Source organism: Pholcus phalangioides, unplaced genomic scaffold (assembly GCF_987345545.1).
Source record: "Pholcus phalangioides strain wild (caught in Gottingen) unplaced genomic scaffold, Ppha-v1.0 ptg000015l_1, whole genome shotgun sequence".
NCBI lineage: Eukaryota > Metazoa > Arthropoda > Arachnida > Araneae > Pholcidae > Pholcus > Pholcus phalangioides.
Window position 1 is genome coordinate 101118671 of NW_028301608.1, and position 13972 is coordinate 101132642.

At 32.7% G+C, this 13972-nt stretch overlaps 1 protein-coding gene across 4 annotated transcripts in view; it reads right to left on the reverse strand.

The window, feature by feature from the left end:
• The window catches only part of LOC149077208 (nephrin-like), a 174484-nt gene that overhangs the window by 6677 nt on the left and 153835 nt on the right, over window positions 1-13972 (reverse strand). For 2 of the 4 annotated variants that reach the window (XM_089244957.1, XM_089244955.1), the window contains 4 exons: window positions 11747-11771; window positions 10656-10738; window positions 7615-7748; window positions 5531-5743 (listed from right to left, as the gene is read on the reverse strand). In XM_089244957.1, the coding sequence (XP_089101083.1) occupies window positions 5531-5743; window positions 7615-7748; window positions 10656-10738; window positions 11747-11771 (455 nt within the window). Of the gene's footprint in view, window positions 1-5530; window positions 5744-7614; window positions 7749-10649; window positions 10739-11746; window positions 11772-13972 lie in introns of all 4 variants that reach the window. The other 2 variants (XM_089244953.1, XM_089244956.1) reach the window with 1 other exon arrangement.

Below are 13972 nucleotides of genomic sequence, written 5' to 3' on the forward strand. Positions count from 1 at the left end.
CAATTCGCTTTTCTCATGGACTGCGAATAATTCCTCGGAACAAGCTCTCTGTCTAATTGCATCTGGACCTGGTGTAGTATTTCTTCATCCTTGTTTTACTTTTTCTTCTATCTTTAACAATTTTTTCTTCCTATTTCGTGTTTTCCCCTTAGCAAAGTGTTTTCTTCTCTTCAGCTATTTATCTTTCTACCTCTATTTCTTTTCCTCTATTTTTTGCTGTGTTTTATTACTTGCAGGGACTGCTGATTGCTCACATTCATCTCATTCTCATTGCAAATTCTTTTGTGTGTTTTTTTTTCCTCTGTTGTTTACTGTGGAACTCCTTTTATTGCAACTTCCATGTTAACATTGAATAAAAATTAACTATTAGGCCATGCGTAATTAGTGATTAAAATCAGTAATTACGTATGACCTAATAGTTTATTTCCATATGTGATATTTAAACATATATTAAGTTATTATGAAATAATGTTTATAAAATAATGTTAATGTAAATAAAGTTAGATATCTAATTGAGTTAAATCCATAGCTATCCTTTTGTGGTTACTTTACATAGTAATCGAACCCTTAATATTTGCAAATCATATAAGCGCCAAAATATCTAAACCGATGTATTGTAAATGGAAAATATAGTGAGTATCCTAAACTGGATCAGACTGTAACCATTTAATGTGCCTAAGACTATATGAGGAGCTTATTTTCAAAAAGAGAAAAATTTCCCCTTTCTTTCCAAAATGCACTTTTTAACGGTTTATGAAACTTTGGGATAAGCTCTGCCAGATCATGCAAACAGGAATATTTTTTGGTAGAAATTACAATGCAAAGCTAGTCGTTTCCATCAGAAGGGAACCATATCCACCTTTTCCATTCACTTCGGTATTTTTCATCTCTCGATAGCGGACACCCATGGGACCGAAATTTGTTTCTGCTGAAGAAGTTAATGTATCCGTTAATGTATAATAAGGTGTATTGAGTTCCGTCGATGTAATTCAAAATTGCGGCTGTCAGTTGAGGTGCCCACTAACGGGAGTGTCCGTTATAGGACGTTCGAATGGTCGTGCTTCTCATGTCAAAGACGAGAGGGCAGTAAGGGTACCATCCTGGGCTCATTAAAGCCTCCGATAATCAACAAGTGGCGTAGACACTTCCACTTTTTCAGACTTGACCAGCTAAAATTTCAATCGAAAGATAACATTTCCACTAATTTTCTTTCAAAATGGAAAACATTTCCAAAATTCAAATGCAGTTAAAACTCTCAAGTGTTGATCAAGAAGCATTTAAGTGTGTTTAAACATTCTTCTACCATCCTTATATGCTACCTATTGGGCCATTTTCTACTTTTTAATGCAGTGTATTTTATATCTACTGCAAATTTAACAAAAGTGGAAATGTTCCCTTTTTAAACTAAGCAAATGTATAATCAATGTATTTTGATCTATTTTCACGATCCTTCATACACTGCAACTAGGCTCATAGGCTGGAATCTTTGGTCAATTGGCTCTCTTGATAACTTCAACGCGGAGATGTGTGAAAGAAAGACGCGCGCGCGTTTGTTAAAAATTATAACTAAACATTTATGTCAGGAGGATAAATTATGTTGCCTTGATGAATGAGTTGGAATTATATTAGCTTTCCCGTACGGGTAATTTGTGTACAGAAGAGAAATGTGAATAAATATTACTTACACTGTGATACAAAAGTTTTGTGCACTAGGCTTCTCCAGCCATCTATCAAATTATAGCAAAACTATCCTTCAAATTCGTTAGATAAAATGATCGCTAGTTTTAAACTAGTATGCGCAGCATGAAAACTTATATTATGAAATATTTCTATATATTTTTATTTCTGTGATAGTATTCTGTAAAAGCTTTATGCACCGAAATCATGTTACTGTGATTTTATGTTTCCCGCAAAAAGTGATTTTTAGTATAGTAACCGGTCCTTTTGGCACATGAAATTTACACAGATAAGTAGCATAAATCGAAGAAAATCTGTAGTTCCCTACTATGTTTGTTCTATTTTCATGCGCACATAGGTTTAAACCAACAAAGATTTTATTTTGAGCATTATAAGGGATAGTTTGGTTTTAATTCAATAGATGGCAGCAGAAGACCGCGTAAAAGTGTTTCTCGCAAGGCATTAATATGAAATATTCATAGTTTTTTCTCGCAATTTATATTCATAAATATGGAATATTTATACAGAAAGAAATTTTCCATGCTAATATTTTTAACCGATTTGCAAATTGCACAAGTGCTCGATGATTTTTTTTAAATAACTCGTGTTTTTTGTAGTTTCTTGGATGCTAAAACAAACATAATTCCCGCATTTTGTTCGGGTACTTTATCGATTAAAATTAATGCTTCTTTTTTTTTATTCTTAGGAAAATAGCGAAATAAATGCAAACGAATACCAAATATAATTTGTTAGTACAATATACTGGTTTATATTCACCATGACTTTACAAGTTTGTCAAGGTCCGGTGCATATCATTCAAGTTTCAATTATTCAAAATATTAAAGCGTATCTCTGATTTTGAAAGATACCTCATGGTTCTGTTCAATAATAAGTTTTGCGTAAGCTTTTTTACAAACATTCCAGTGAGACGGATCCATGCAGCATAGCTCCGAAAATCAGAATTTCTCTCAAATCCAAATCTTATAACCATAATCGATTTTCGAGGCACAATGCCAAGTTATTCATGTGCGATCTTGGGTATTTTTGTCCTTTTTTTTAGCCGAGAATCTGCATGTTATATCTAAAAGGAAAACATTCGCGAATTCTTATTCGAAACCATAATATCCTGATCCTTTCTTTACTCTATTTTTTCTCTAGTAGGAGGTTTCATTTTTTTGATAAATCCAATATAGCTTTAAAACGTTTAGACTAAAAGCATTGAATTTCTTTACAAGAATGAATTTGATTTTGAAACTGGAATATGTATATACATATATTTTCTATTATTTTTGATCAATGAAACTCCAGAGAAGAATGAACTGATAACATAATAGTTCTAAAATACCATTTTGTTTGGATTCAACTTGCTCTCGGTTCAGATAAAAGAAGAAAGCTCTTCAAAGAAGCACTCAGACTGTGTTATTCAGTTTCCTTTTTCTGCTTTGCTATGTAAATTTTCTTCCTTTATTTTGAATTATTTATCCTTTCTCATTTACATTTCAGATAGAAACTGCATTTAGGATCGGCCATTTCTTTTATGTATTAAAAGAAGTTTTTTTGTATTTTCAAAGCATTTTTTTTGTTTTTAGTATGTTTATTACAATGGTCAAATCCGTATATATATCAACCACTTCCCATAATTTATTCTAACTTTGATCTGCAAGTAAACACATGAAGTCAAGCACGTGACATCCTTTAGATTGAAAAGAATAACAAAATACATTCTGTTTCAAATTTTTTTGCACATCGGATATCTCTGCAACCATTGATTAACAGAGAGAAACACTTTTAATTACAATAATGACGTGTAGTTCTAATCAAAATGCGTGAAATTTTAAAAGGGGTATTCATGAAGAAATAGAAAACTTTGCTTTTATGTAGACCCTGTGTGCTAAAAGTTCCAAATAGTGGAACATAAATGTGGTTCTGGGAAATGAAATGCAAACAAGCACACTGCATATTTTAAATACAACGTTAACAGAGATACAGTAGCCTCTTCTTGGAAGAATCACTGGTTATAAGAATCATCAACTTGTAAGGATCAAATTGGAAAAACGAAAACCAATCGCCATTTTATCGCTGAGAAGCCATCGGTTATAGGAATTACATTTCCGCTTATGAGAAAAACATTTCTTTTTGCTCCATATCTGACACCGTTTATCTCAGTAGTGGGACCTTGCAAATAATTTTTGTTATTCACAATATTACTTTTGAGGACCAATTATTATTACCTTTATCTTTGTAATCATTCGTAGTTTGTATAATCGTCCTGTATGACAGTGGGGATTACAGCTTTGTAGTAAAGTGATCTTCAATGAATGACAGAACTTAGAAAGAGGCTTATGGTAGAAAAAAAACAGGCACCCATAGCTCCTACCTCATCCCCCGCCCCAAACCATTATTGCTCACTTTGGGAATCATTGATGAGTTATGCGCTAATACAGTTATAATACAGTTATTGTGTAACATTTTCGTCAGTCTACATTCACAACGAAAGGTGTCTAAGGATGGCGATATGCTATGGATGTATAAACTGATTAAAATTTTAATAATTTAAATTTTATGTTCAAAAAGAAATTATTTTAAGGGTTTTTTTTTCACTTCAAAAAGACCATAATCTTCGCTTAAGGAGTGGTGACCCACACTCCTTGCGTAGCCTAGTCCAGTGGTAACAAATAAGCAGCAACATAAAAAAAAAATCGTGTTATGAGAATCGCCCCCTTATAAGAATCAGAATCACTGAACCAAACGTGATTCTTATAAGCGACGGCTACTGTACCGAAGTTTCCAGCTTTAGTCACCTATGATAGAGGGTGTGGTTCACAAATTGCGAAACTTAAATTTAATTAAAAATTGTGAAAAAATTCTGTGATTGCGAGTGAATATATAAAATTATATATCCTTATATGTGATAAATTATTTTGTCTTAAAGAAGGCAACTATTGAGTAAATGAGAATTTGCCGAAACCACTGATACGTTGCTCAGACATAGTGATTGGATGTCTAAAAATCTCTCGTCACATGGAGCTAATCCATGTGACGAGAAAAATAAAAGTGAAATTTGAGGCAACAAACTGTAAAAATAATTATGTGAACATATAGTTTTTTTTTTTTGCTAAATTTCAGAGAAAAGATACATATGATCATTGTATCGTGACTGCGGTTTGATGGGTTGCCATGACTAACATGGACATAATTATCACGAAAAAATACGCCAACTTGACGATGATCCCGAATTATATCTTTTGTTAGAGGATTTATGTCAGGGATCACTGTCTGCTTAGCGAACTAGCTGGCGAAAGTCCGAAATTTGGACATTGGCTGAGTGAATATTTAAAGAAATTCCCCAATTTTTGATGTGCCCGTCGCAGTAACGAATTGGCAAATTTCGGGCTATGGCAGTAACACATATATATATATATTAAAAATTAATTGTTTAAATGAAAAATTAAAAACAGAATTGATAATGAGAGAAGAAATGCAATTCAAAATTCGAAGCTGTATATGCAAATTGGAAGATTCAAAATGAAATCAATCGAAGAATTCAAAAATGAAACTGATTGAAGCCAATGTCTAGGGCTCTCCTTTGGGAACGGGGACACACACTGACATTGGCTGAGAGCATTTTGAGCCCGAAAGCCTATATGAATCCTCGAATGAAGTCTAGAATGAATACACATACAGCACATTTCCTGTGTATGACCTCTCGAACAAATTATATTTGAGATTTTTAACTGCATGTCATTTGTAAACTTTCTTTACTTGAAATTATTTTCCTAAAATCAACAGTTGCAGAGATATCCGCTGTACAAGGAATTTGGGACAACCTGAATATAGAACTCTATAAACTTACCATTGTATTTTGCTGCATGCTGTTGATTAAAGGCAGTTCTGTGGCACTCAGCACGTGTTTGTCGAGGGCATCGCTGACTGGCATGGGTATAACTTGCGTTCTTCCTCTTCTTTGGTAATCTGCATATTCGAGTGGTGGCTCCATACGTATGGGTATACATCGCTTCTGATAACCTGCCATACTAATGTCTGCGAAGGATATGTCTTCTATGGCCTATATAAATTGGAATAAATTCTAATATAGCTTAAAATTTTTAATAGAGATTGTAATGAAGGAGAGAATATTTTAAACGAAGGACACAAAATACACTAACGTCTGTGTTCACTTATAAGTTTAGATATTTTCTCAAATTTCTAGAAAAATACTGAACGAATTGCTCTGAAATGTCGGTCATACATTCTCTATGTTACTACTCACTATTCCAAGTGGAAATTTAGTTATGAGTGCATTAAGTGGACTGATAAAAAATTCGAAAAAATGATTTAGATAAACCCTGTATCAAAGGAAGCAGCAAATGACTTGAAAATTTAGTAAAATTTTGCACTAAATTTGTGCAATACCTCTGGGCATTTTCGTCATTATAGCACGTATATTCAGGAAAAAATAAATGTTTTCTATAAATATTCTAATTTCCATCGCATGTTTACATGCGGAGTTTTCTACCAATTTTTACGAAAGTTGATAAAATGAGATGTGAGTACTTTCTTAGTAAATGATTACTAATTGTTCGTGCGCAAGAAATATAAATTTATTTTTTTCATACATTCATTGCCAGATATATAGTGAAACGTATGTAATTTTAGCTGAATGTCATGAAAATTCATAAAGATATCGGTGATACAGTGAGCAGTGACTACTTTCTCAAAGTAACTGAATGATGATGATTTGCCACTAATTCTTATTTCGATTATCTTATGTTATATTTTTTACTTCAATGACACATTCGTATATTGCTATTGGCTTATTCTTGGAATAATCTCGTAACAAAAAATCATCATATGCCAATTTGTAGAAAATTCCTCAGAGGAGCAGGCCCGTCATTTAGGGGGAGGAGGGGCAAGGACCATTGCCCCTCCCCCCCCTAGCTTTCGAAAATACACTAAAAATAGAATATATATATACATACATTTAGTACATGTGCTTTGCCCCCTTCTCCTGGCAAAGGTTTGCCCTCCCCACCTTCGAAAAAGTTGAAATGACGGCCCTGGGGAGAAGAGTTTTTTACCATTTGTTTCTTGTTCTGTAGAGGAACATGGACGGTGTGTATGTATGGTTGTAGTAGTGAGAACCTGCAGGACACAGTAACTTCTGATAAATTTAAAATTTTTTCTAGGTGAATTTAGGGATTTTGGCACATAACTGTATCAGTTTTGAAATAATATTCAATTTGCATTATTTAAATGCATTAATCAAACACACACAAGTCATTCACTATACGTATAATTATTGTTTTTATTTTTCCTCTGAGATAAAAATTTCAATCCACGCTAATCATATTGACGAATAAACAAGATGTACATCATTTTGTTAGTCTTGTGCCACCTAAAACTTAATTTAATCTGTAGAATCCCACAAGGATGAAACAGTAATCCATTATTATAATTTCTTACGAGGAACTACTCAGAAACAAATTTTATGAACTGTCATCCCCACCAAAAGAAAAATAAAACCACACACACACACACACGTTGATACAGTAATAGTAACTCATCCACTTGAAGCTACATAATACACAGAACACACACATAACAGAATCAACATAAACGTGACTGGTTATCCTCGAAGTAAAAATATCTTATTTTACTTAGCGGTGAGAGCGAATATGAGCGTAGCTGCAAAATATCCAATGTTATAAGGGATGGTAATGCAGGGATTCCGCTTATTTCGTTCCACCGCAGTAAATGAGTTGATAAGGTTAACCACACGGGATCGCTCCGTGTCCCAGAGTCCCACAGATGATTATGTTCCATACGAGATTACGTTTCTTTACGAAATACTCGACGAGAGCCAACAATGGGCGAAGCGAAGGTGGTTGGGAGTGTCAGATGGGTGAAATGTGTGTGTAATGCAACGACGGCGCTCACCTCAGAATGGCTTTGGTCCGTTACTGGTATGAGGCTTTCGTAATTTCCTTGCTTCTGTTTCAACAGCTGATACATTTCTTCGTTGACTCTTCTAGAACACTCCAAGTGAATATTCTTTGTGTCAGCGGCGTATACTGTAAATAGCACAAACCAATCACTGCAATGGTGAGTATTACAACGACGCGTTGACTACAGAAGTACCTTCCGAATGACGGTAGATACTCATGAATAAATCAGAAAAATATGAAAAAATAAAGTATTTTTTCTTTGAGTATTTCATATTCATGATAACATTGGTATGTAATTTTTGTAGGAAATACATTCTTTGAACATTCTTATATTTTCCCAAACAATTCTAATTTTTGAACCTATCTTCTCATAGCTATTCTTTATAGTCTGTTAGAAGTGCAAAACGGCATCTGCATAAATATATACAGGGCATCCGTCGTAGGGGAATTGTTCCAGTTTCAAAAAATTGTTCAAAATATGTTCCAAAATCGCTTTGTACCAGTTTTGATAGGGGGAAATACAAATTGTCGCAAATTGAAAAAAAAATAAAATCTAAGTTTTTACATGGATGCACTGTCCTGAAAAACCCATTTAGAGAATGTTGTTGCCCTGTCTGATCTGAGCCCAGCAACAAAATTCCACGCATTTACGGGCAATATTTACGGAGATATAGGAAGTCAAAAATCGGAGAAAATGTTGGAAACCAACGGACAATCCTTCTTTGTCTCATTTACGCTGTTCTTTCACTTTTCTTGAATTAAATACCTCTTCGAATATTCCCTTTAGAAACGTGATTTTTTTTCCGGCTCAAGACAACTTTTTGAGACAGTGTGTCTATGTAAAATTTTATATTCCTCTTTCTTATTTTGTGACACAGTGCATTTTCACGCTCAAAACTGGTAGAGGGTGGGTTTTTGGGCAATGTTTTTTTTAATTGGAGCCATTACTCTACAACGAAACTTAGATGAGATAAGGCCGAGTTAGAACGTAGAGGACATACTCGATAGAAAAATCCAACAAAGAATTATCTATCACTAAATTAGTCAAATGCTCGTATTTATGTTAGCAGAACGCATGTTTTAATCATTTAAGCGGTATTGGTGAGCTATCGCGCCTCATTAAAAGCCTCGTATTTTATCATTGAAAAGCCCATATATTTTTTAACGTTGATTTGAAATTTTCCACAGCACACCTTAGTTTACATGTGCTGAAAATTGGAAGAAATCCTACTTCATTAAAAAACATATGACATTCTATAAGCTGTTTAGTGATTTCTAGCACACCGCGGAAAGAGTTAAACTTCAATTTTGAAGTCAAATTCATTGAAAAAATATGTCTTCGATTTCGATTACGCACGGTGATCCACAGGTTTGGACCTGTTTTGAAAAGAACATTATAAAAATATTAAAGATAGGGACAAACGTCCTAATACATTTGAAAAAGAGTAGGATTATTTTTTTTACTCCTAATTATGTGTGACACCATGTTACAAATAGCATGCGAGAAATGCTATATAGGCTTGGCATCTTTAACGCCACTTAAGATTCGCATGAGAAAATTTTGTGGTAAGCAAAAAAAAAAATATGTATATTACACACCTACTCTTTAAAATCTTGCCATTGGTATCTTCAACAGCTTTTCGAAGTATTTTATATTTCAAAAAAAGATCCAAACTTCTGGATCGCTCCGTATTTCTAGTAAAATACCAATGATAAGCTCTTTTCGCAATTATCTGTCTTTTCTTTCTTTCTTTCTTTTTGATTGAAATTCAAAGAATTTAATGAACATCTTTCTCCTGCATTATTTATCTGCATTTCTACACAATTTCCATCTTCTTCCAAGGCGGGAAAACGTTTATAGAATTCGAGATCCATTCACTGCGCCACCCGTCTGGTGCTTCTTGTCGTTCGCGAAAATTCCGCGGAATTTGTTTTCATTTCCAGCTGGGTTTGAAACATTTTTCTTGTTGTTATCGTGTATCGATTACTTTCACGGGGCTTTCTGAAATTTATTTTCATCTGGGGATCATAGATTACAAACATTTCTTAGATGAATGTTTATTAACATTCGAGTGATGTTGAGAGTTGCTATTTCTTGGTGGAGTTGATATTTCATTAGGTCTAAAGTGTTGATATTTGATTGGGATTTAAGAATTGATATTTTATTGGGATTTAAGAAATGATATTTTATTGGGATTTAAGAATTGATATTTTATTGGGATTTAAGAATGATATTTTATTGGGATTTAAGAATTGGTATTTTATTGGGATTTAAGAATTGATATTTTATTGGGATTTACAAATTGATATTTTATTGGGATTTACAAATTGATATTTTATTGGGATTTATAAATTGATATTTCACCGTAGAGTTTAGAATTGACATTTATGAATCGGTTATTTAGGTTTACACCTAATGGGAATGCCGATGAATCTATATCATTGATCGAAATTTAATTAAAATTGGAATTTGAATCATTTTAATCTTCAGCAACTTGCAGACGAAAGACGACAAAAAGTATGTTAATGACGAAAAAATTTATTCAGACAAAATATATTAATTTATAGTCGTAACGAATTTCATTTTCATATTCTCTAAAGACACGAATGAGTGTTTAATTTCTTTAAAGTGTTGGAGCGTGTTACGTTCTGGTAGTGTAGAATATTTTGCTTGACAAAATGTGGTCCTTCTTATTCCATGAAAGTGGATATATAAATAAAAAAAACACATCCAATCAACACATAATGATTTGTGTGTATGTCTATACACAATTTTATTATTATTTTATTGTAAAAAGTGAAGCTTTTTCTCAAAAAAACCTATTTTGAATTCCAAATTTATTTCCGAACGTTGGGGCGGGAGTGGGATGCATGCAACTCCATGTTTCTGTTCTTATCATATGTTTTCATAAATGGCAACACGGAATATGGTTTTAGGCTACATCGTCGGGACAATAATCAGTATTGGAATTTTCAAATCGGTAATACAATGTATTGATCGAGAGAGAGAAAGAAATGAATACGAACAATAACCTTGCGTATCTGATGGAATAATATCCGGACTCTCTATGGTAGAATCGACTGGTTCTTCCTTGTAACCTTGTAGGGGTTCACACCTATACGGATATTTAAACATTAGTTGTTATAATATAATTCAAAGGGGCATGGTGCACGCAAATTTTTTCCAAACACGTATTTTTCAACTTTTGAATTTTTTAATACAATAAAATTTTCTGCGTTTTTGTTCTACCTGTAATAAAAATTTTTAAACATTTCAATATAAACTGCTGGCAGGCATTAAACTTGTTAACGTTTTTCATTAGAATGTTTTTTTCTCAAAACAAAGTTTTTGTTGAATAAGGGACATTTTTTTCGTGTACAACTCATTCAAATATCTGGAAAATTTGTGTCTCTCAACACTATGCTGTTACATATTTTAACACGAGGATTTTTCATTACAATTATTCTTAAAAATTTTATGGCACGAAGTATGGGTAAATTTTGGTGATTTTTGAAAAATAGTTGCATGTTGTCGGAATTAAAATTCGATTGAAAAATAACCAACAATTAAAATTCTGAAAGTTCGTGTTAAAGTATGTAACGATATGGTGTGTTGAGGCACACACAGTTTCAAGGCATTTCAATGAATGGTGTTCGAAGAAATCCTCCTCATCTAATACAAAAAACTTAGTTTTGGGAGAAACGCATTTTAGTGAAAAACATTGCCATGTGTAATGCTTGCCAGCAGTTTATATTGAAATATTTTAAAATTATTTTAGTACAGGTAGAACAAAAACTTTAACACAGCTAGACACAGAAAATTTCACAAAATTAAAAATTGAAAAATTGTAAAATGTTTTTTTTTTTGGAAAATATGCGTGTATTAACCCTCTTAATCAGTATTAAATTTATTTATATGAAGTGTATATTATTTTAACGTCGGCAAACCAGAATTATCATAACAACTAGGAAGGAGCAACATCTTGGATTGCTATCATTATCAAACAACGTGATGCGTAAAAATAAAGTTCTTTTCATAAGGTATTAAAATTTCAAATTAGATGGGAAAGCAATATATATTAATCAATAAAAAAAAACGTTCTAAAAGTACTGGATTAGCTTACTTTTCTTCCTTTAATTCTTCGGGATCTAAATTGAGTAAAGAAACAAACGTAAATATTATAAATAAAATAATTAAGCAAAAATAAATCGTAATTTTGCCAATTTATCGTGATTTGTATTAATACCTGGAAAACAACAACACAGAATATCTAATGAGTTAATGAACAAAATATATTTAAAACGAATTAATAAAACTAATCAAGTAAATAAATGTCAATATGAATATTTAAAAAAAATTAAATGTCCATGTTTGTCTATACTATCGGCGAATAAAAACCGATTTATCAATTTATTTTTCGCAGCAAAAATTTTTTTTTTCATAGAAATAACATTTCAAAAAATTCACATTTTCAAAAAGAAACATTTTCATGTTTTTTTCGAACAAATCTTACAAATTTTTAGTTATATATATGCAATATTTTAACTTCCATATCAATGAAGTAGCAGTGAGTTATCATAATTAAAACTAGTTAACTTTTATAAAATAATCATTTTTATATTTTTGCACAAAAGTCAGTTTCGTGCTTGTAGTTTTCTGAGTTGTACCAAACTATCAAACATTATCAAATTATTGAATTTTTTTATGTATTCGTTCAAATTGTATGAACATTTTAGTTTCTAATTACTAGTGTGTTTTGATTACAGTTTAATTTTGTTACGAATGATATGTATTTTATCAATGTTAATAACAAAATATAATTTTTTTCAACGTAAGGAATTTCAAATGTGCATTTACATGTAAAAATGTACGTGGATTACAAAGTGCGAAACTTGATACATTATTTTTCATCTCTATATATACTACACATATGTGCACAAATAAATGTAATCCAAAGTGTGAGTTTTCTTTGAAGAAAATACGCAAAATACGCCATTAGAGCTTTGTTTAACAATGATTATTTTATAAAAGCAGGTATGGTGTAATAGATAACAAACTCTAGATTCAGAGAAAATCACATATAAATCAATCAATATCGAGTGTTACATTTTACATATACAAATACAAGCACATAGACCACAACAGACAATTTGCCCAACAAGGAGACTAAACAAGCAGCATTTTCATGAGCTGCAATATTAAAAGCAAATATGTAAATTTTTTCTCAGACTGAGGAAGTACACATTGACTGCTAGAGTACATTTACGTATTTGTTTCTTAAACTAAGGAAAAACTAACGCTTAGCGTGATAGTGAAACTGTAGAAAAATGGAACATGTCCAGAAACTGGAAAGATAATCATGTACCTGAAACTTTGCGTGAAAGACAACTAGATCGGATCTCGCAGCTGTATCTCTAGAATGTGCCAGAAAATAAATTGAAATAGAGAAGGAACATGAAATACATTGGGTGATTTCCAAATTTTTCGGACGAATGTTCGAATGAGGAATGTCTTTGTACAGCCAACACTCTAATTACATCATCGTTTATGAAGTAGGTTGATAAACAAATGCGATCACGATAACTATTATCCAATGATGATGTCATTGTCCGTTATCCATATAAAGGTTTTACAACAGTTGTCTGAAGCGAAGATGAATTCAGGAAAAGATGGAAATTGCAACTGCCCTTCCGGGAATAGAACACACGTCCTCTTAATTGAAGCGTGAACGAGCTAGACCATTGCAAAGACAACGAGTACCTCAATATTTCCCTACAGCTCGTGTATGCTGCATGGGACTGCGCATGGACGGTCGGACCTAATTCAGGCCAGATCTCACAATTGCTGGCACGGCCACCAGATGGCGACTTATCCAAAGATGATGTCACTCACTCCGGAAGGTTTATGAACAGCTGGCTGATACGAAAATGGGCAACTGCCCGCAAGGACAGTTGAATTTTCCTTCTTTCCTGAATTCATGTTCGCATCAGTCAGCTGTTGAAAAAGCTTCGTATTAGTATTATCTCATGAAAAGCAATATTACGTTGTATAACAAATGAAAGGTAATATTCTTATATTGATATGATGTATTTTTATGCGGCATGTTAGCTGAGGAAATCTTTCAGATATTAACTGAATGATGAACACTTTTTTCCCGCAATAAAACTTTATATATTCAATGTTTATCATCTTGCTTAGGATTCGTCCAATCACACTGGTATCATCTGCAGTGTTTTTGAAATGACATAATGAATCAAGGTTTCATTTACATATACGAAATTACTCTGAACGTTATACTTTATATGTACAATATTAATGTCATGTTAAGCCTGCAACAGCCCCCTCGGGA